The 6,683-nt window shown below is 41.9% G+C and overlaps 1 protein-coding gene across 1 annotated transcript; it reads left to right on the forward strand.

The window, feature by feature from the left end:
• The first annotated feature begins 495 nt into the window (after positions 1-495).
• On the forward strand, positions 496-5,038 carry LOC138489713 (gamma-crystallin-1-like). The gene is made up of 3 exons (XM_069617357.1): positions 496-504; positions 2,128-2,370; positions 4,766-5,038. The coding sequence occupies exons 1-3, from the start codon at positions 496-498 to the stop codon at positions 5,036-5,038; spliced, it is 525 nt and encodes a 174-aa protein (XP_069473458.1).
• Positions 5,039-6,683: the final 1,645 nt, after the last annotated feature.

The raw sequence follows: 6,683 nt of genomic DNA on the forward strand, positions 1-6,683 counted from the left end.
TGAGTCAAATGTGTACTAAAAAGTCCAAAGGTATTGAAACAGCAACTTACCTGCACCCACTTGCATCATAACTAACCTAGAAACAATGACTGCAACACAATATAACAGTTCTTATCTTCAACTGTCAAATTAGATATGAAGGTACATCTCTTTCCTTCATGCTCTCTGTCTAAAACATTCATGATCTCGTGTTTCCTCATGTTCACTTTTGGGAAAATAATCAGAATTTTGTTGGACTTTCTTCATGCTGATGGAATGCTTCCAGAAACGTGCATTGGGCCCATCCACAGGGCAGTTATGAGCTGTAACCCCCTGCAACATACAATAAAATCAGACAAAAGCAGGAACGTTCTCCATGTCAATACCAGTTAAAAAAAAAAAAGACGGCAGCAGGCCCCCTTCGTTGGATTGTGGTGGAAGAGCAGCGTGTGTGTATAAAAGGGGGGTGGTCTGAGTGCAGATAGTCATCACAGCCTCTGTCACACACCAGCCAACATGGGAAAGGTAAGGGAACATATTCTGAAGTTCTTTGGCCAGGACTATGGGAGCGAACCATTACCTGTGTCCAGTGGGTGCCATGCTCCTCTCCTGCCACATTGCATTGTGCCTCCAGCCCATGTGGCCTGGCTGCCCTTGTAGCCGGACCGGGAAGTCAAAGGGGCCAACCAGAGGGTTGAAGCACAAGGATACCACATCCCTCTCCCACTGATGGCAGAGAGAAGCACGGCCATGGGTGCAGCATCACTGCTTTCCCCTGAGAAGAGGAACTGAGATGCAACCAAATGGTCTTTTACGCAAATAACTGCCATATGATTTGAGTATTTTCAATTTGCTGAACATTTTAGAAAATAAGGGCTTGCTTACTATACATTTGTGCAAAATGAAATGTCCATTTGCACAATTCATTTACAATGGCATTAATGTGATGGCACATGCACATGAGCAAAATGCACCTACACTTGCACGAACATACAGTAATCCAGTCCATGATGTGAGTGCCTGGGCATTTGATGGCAATGCCTGGCATCTTATGTGCGTGCTTGGGGATATGATGGCACCACTTGCAAAGTCTAAATATCCAATGCTTGATTTTGTATCTATTTGATGGGAGAGCCATCAGGCGGGTAGATCAGGATAGGCACCACCCTGCACAGATCACTCCTGCACTATGATTAGGAACAATGAATAGGAAGTGGGTTGTGTTGTGGGGGTATGCGAAAGATAAGTGAATAGTTTTTGATATATTCGGCTTCCATATCAATGGGGGTCATTACGACCCTGGCGCTAAGGGGTTAACGGCGCTGTAAAAGGCTGCAGCGCGGTTAACCCCTTAGCGCCTAATTACGAGGTCCCTTTGCGGGACCCGACCTTAACGGCTGGTCTCGACCAGCCGTTAAAGTAGGGACCCGCAAAGGGACCTTGGGGGTAATTACGGTACCGCAATTTGCGGTACCGTAATTACCGCCTTCCCCATTCCCATTATGCCCTATGGGGCAAAAATGGGAATGGGGAAGGGCCATGGTGAAATGGGGAAGTACCGCCCCGCTAACCTTGGAATGGGGTGGTACTTCCCCATTTCACCATGGCGGACTCGTTACAATACCGGCACCAACCATGGTGCTAATAGCGCCATGGTTTAGCGCTGGTGTTGTAATGAGGGCCAATGTGTTTATAACTTTGTAATTCTGAGGACTCGCAAGGTAGCAGGTAAGCATCCTCTTGTGCCTCTGGCATCCTTGGAACTTCGATGCGTTGTGTAAAAAGCCCTTCTCCATTTCGATATTCCAACAGATCACTTTGCTTTGACAAACAGATACAGACATAGAAGGAGTGAAACTATGAAAGTCGCAGCTGATAAGTAGGGCGAGGGGGCTGCTTCCATTTTCTAAGATTTGCAAATAAACGCACAAAAGAGGGTTTGTAAATGCACATTTTACGTACAGCAGTGGGCAATAGATCTTAAAAATAAGGAAACCATGAAGTGAGAAACATATATTGAAAGCTTTGTGGCAAGACGGGAGTCTCTCTAAGAATATATGTTGCCTGTACATGGGAGTCCCTGAGTATGTAATGTAGCCCACTGAGCTGTAAATGATGCACTGACTGTGTGAACTTTCCTCACCACAGATCATCTTCTACGAGGACCGGAACTTCGGCTGCCGCTCCTATGCGTGCAGCTCTGACTGCGCGGACCTGCACTCCTACTTCAACCGCTGCAACTCACTCAGAGTGGAAAGTGGAAACTGGATGCTCTATGAGCACCCCAACTACAAGGGGCATCAGTACTACCTGAGGAGGGGAGAGTACCCCGATTACCAGAGATGGATGGGCTACAATGACTCCATCCGCTCCTGCCGCATGATCCCAGAGGTAGGTCCTGCATTTTCACTTCATTGAAATGACTGGTTTTCTGCCATTTTCATTTTCCGGTGTTAGTTGTTAGTCTCAATATGACCTCTCCCTCTCAAGCAATTTGACACTATGAATGTCACTTCTATCACAGGAGGGACTGTATGAAAACATACTTAACAGGAATCTCTTATAAGAAAAACTAATATTAATCCCCTTGCACAATGGAATGCTTCATCAGGGAAGGGTACACGTGCCCTGCAAATCTATTATTTTATGTCTGTGGCAGTACGAGTTTTGCTCATTACTGCTGGTCCTGGTTTTGAAAACAATATCAACTTAAGTATTGAGAATATATACAGAAATGCAGTCATGCAAAAAATCCAAAACATACCCCCAAGTAAATCTGATATGTCTATAGTTATATAACATTACCCAAATAAAAATGTGTTTTTCCAAAGATCATTGTGTGCAAATTAGTCCATACCTTAATTGTAACAACATTACAAACAACAACAAAACATGTATAGATTATTCAGGGAAACCACCGACCCATACGGCACAATCAGCATAAGACCAACTTCCTAAATACTTTACAAAACTTTAGAAAGAAGGAATACCCCAGCAAATCAATAACATTATATAAACAAGCATTGTCAACGCCAACAGAGTTGGATTTTGTGTGAGCATACAATCTGAATTTGCCAGGCATTGCCTTAATTGTACCAATTAGCCTTAAATTGTAGTAGCTGTTAAATAGTGCAGGTACCTGCTCACATAACAGCAGTGCCTGGCAAATGCATGTAATACCTATACACAGGACAGAACTGCTGGCTTTCAAAATGCTTCTGTTTAATAGAACATCAGTGTGCACTGCTTATAAATTAAGTGTCTGGAAGTACATTTAGTTGATGGACTTTTATAATGCCAATAGCTTATTTATAGCTCAAATTAAGCCATTCATGAACTCTTAGAAGACTGCTTTGAAATAACACTTGCAGGCACTTTGAGCAAAAAGTATGATTTGAAAGCCAGATAAAGCAAGCTCATGAGACAGGAGGATGTGTTTTAGGCGGGGATGGGCCGGAAGTGGGTGGGAATAGCCATTGCGATGTGCATGGCCATGGGGAGTCAATGGGTGGTTAAACAACCAAACAACACCTCCAAGATTTGTGTCCCTTCCCATATACCATTTCCCACCAAGCTGTTCTCAAATGCAATAGTTTGGGCTTTTAGGTGGTGCTTTAAGGCTACATAATATACACAAATACAACTCATTCTGCAGTGAGGAACTGGCTGGAGAAAGCATATGGTGGCCTAACATGGTATCACTGGCCACGTAAGTACCCTGCATTGGCTATTAATACTATCCTGGAGTATTGGGGTTCAGAAAATACCATGTCCAATCGTTTCCTGTCTCATCTCATGGTGACATACATCCCATCATCAGGGCCTGTTTGGCAACTCTATCCCATATAATGGGGCCCGCATTGTTGGTTTTAGGACATCTTGAATTGCATTATTTAAACATTTCCCCTTCTAATCCTGTATTTATTACTATTACTTCCAATTAAGACATGTCCATGGGTCAAATAACAAGAGGGCACTCTTGCATCCAACATGAACACACAATGATATGTTATCTACATAGATGATGAAGGCTGTTCATTGCACATCATATCTAGCATACATTTTTCAAATAAATGATTATAACAAAAACCCAGGATTTGTCATCATTTCACTCCAAAGAAGGGCTCATATCTGCAAATAGGATTGCTTCCTACCAATAGAGCACTGCCGTCTCATTTATTTCCCAGCACTAGAGCTAAGTGTGATAGTGGCTATTGCTAATCACATTGTGATAAATGGGCTGTACATGTTTATGGATACGTGATGGTCCTGTCTGTACAATACTGAACTCTGCCATTAATGCCTTATATATCCTCTTCTTGACCACAGAGACACTGCGATAATACTAATTAGGAACTGGATATCACAATAATGCTAGTCATTTGTCACCCCTTCTTCAAAAACGTGAATTTAAATACTCAGAAATTAACTGTTTATAGACATTTTAAAGTACACTTTGAGGACCCTTTTGCATCCTATTTGTCACAAATAGATGTTTGTGCGCATTATGTAGACGTTTTTAATAAAAGGTAGGTCTGAAGGTCTACTGCCCCACTCAGATATTATTGGCATTGAATATAGTGTAGCTACTGGACATTTCTAAAAAATACATCTGATGGAATTATTTAATGGAGTTCAATATTGTGTCCCATTTAAAACATGAATAGAAACTATGTATTGCCTGTATAACGAAAGTTTTATTGATATGTTTTTCCAGCCTTTCTATTGTTTGAAACTACACATATGCTTTGCTCATCCACACATTTCTTTTGTTTCATTATCCCAGTATCGTGGCACCTTCAGGATCCGGCTGTACGAGAGAAACGATTTCGGGGGACAGATGATGGACTTCACAGATGACTGTCCCAATGTTTACGACAGGTTCCACTTCAATGACATCCACTCCTGCAATGTGTTTGAGGGCCACTGGATCTTCTATGAGGAGCCCAACTACATAGGACGTCAGTACTACCTGAGACCCGGAGAGTACAGGAGATACAGCGACTGGGGAGCCATTAGCCCCAGGATTGGCTCATTCAGACGAATGGGATTTTTCTAAAACAATGCAAATTCATATGTTTTGAAAATCATTAGCATCTCTCAATAAAACCTAGATCAAATATATTGGTTTCAGAGTTTCATTGTCTCCCCTGTCAGAGCTCACAAGATACTGGACATAATTCCATTTCAACTTTGAGAGGATGAAGTGTTGAAAACCGTTGCTGCTTTCCACTATTTGGTATTTCAATAGATATAAATTATGAGTCAGGCATGTTTTCTCTTACATTGCAATAAATAATGTTGGGTAGATTTAATAACATGTTCCCTGTAGACCTATTCTTTTCCTTAGTTGGTTTAATGATATCAGTTATCAGGATCCGGCTCCTCCCCTCACACGAATATTCTTGCAGAATTCAATCTTCAATTTACTCTTCCAAATTCCAGTCCTGTAATATAGGGGTGAAAAGTAGATGTAGTACATTGCAAAATACACTTTTGTATAAAAAAAAGAGTTCAATGTTGAAACATTGCATTACAATGGCATATTTCGGACATACGCTGCCCTGTACCCTCTACCACACTGAAAATGATTCAGATAAAACAGTTTTTCACTTTGAATAATTTAAAAGGAATCTGTACGAACTGTGCTAAATAGGTAGGAACTATTCTAGGTGGCTGCCAATGAGGTCATTATCAGGGGAGCACCGGAAATGACAGATTTTCCATAGAAACTGCAAATGTGGCCCCATAATACTCACTTAATCCCACGGCTGAATGAGCATGACAAACTACCTTAATCCTTTTCTTTTTATGTACTTTACAACCTCTAAGCATTGTATGTAGTATTGTATCCCCACAATTTCTCATGTGATTAGAACAAATGTATTTATGATATTGACATCTTATATGATTTAGTATCCCTTATAGAAATGGGGCTACCCCTCCACTATAGCCAGTTGATCAAAAATGTTAGGGAAACTCTTGGGACCTGCTGAATACAAACAGTGTTAATGAAAGGAGAGGTGTCAGACTCTGTTGTAGACCCCAAAAGGAGTTTGTATCATTTGCAGAACTAATGACAATAGCAAGCTACAAGTGAACAGAATTCATCTTGTCTACTGGAAATGCCAAAAGAAGTACCAGTAGCACAGGGATGGGCAACCCGCGACTCTGCTGATGTTTTGGGCTATTACACTCATGATGCCTCATCATTGACTAAGATCGCTAGGACTGATGGGAGTTGTAGTCCAACATTTCTGGAGAGTCAAAGGTTGCAGACCCTGGCAATATCATAACATAAATATGTCTGTAAATTGACGCCAATGTCAATCCCAACGTCCTTTCAATATCCTTTCTTCAATGGAAAAACATACTATTGTAAATGTCCTCATCAGTTCACACAACTGATTTGCTCTCACATTTCAAAGACTTGATTCACTAAGCATATTTTGCATTGAAGCATGACTCATGCCACAGGAAAAGGTTTAAGTGATGGATGTGGAAGTTGCTCTAAATAATCAACAATAAGCACCCTTGGGGGGCACAGCAGCCAATCAGCTTACTCCAAACCCAGGGTGAATCTACTAATGCAAGCCTGGGTCTCGAGCTTTACGGACCCGTCCTCCACCTAACGCAACTGCTTTCCCTCCTTCCCTGTCTCCTGGCCCCAAATCCAGCCCCCTGAACACCCCTACCTCTCCTCT

Source organism: Ambystoma mexicanum, chromosome 9, assembly GCF_040938575.1.
Source record: "Ambystoma mexicanum isolate Mex_15411 chromosome 9, UKY_AmexF1_1, whole genome shotgun sequence".
Lineage (NCBI taxonomy): Eukaryota > Metazoa > Chordata > Amphibia > Caudata > Ambystomatidae > Ambystoma > Ambystoma mexicanum.

Coding starts and splice junctions, on each gene's coding strand:
- LOC138489713 (XM_069617357.1), top strand. Junction 2,371..4,765: donor CCTGCCGCATGATCCCAGAG/GTAGGTCCTGCA, acceptor TCATTATCCCAG/TATCGTGGCACCTTCAGGAT.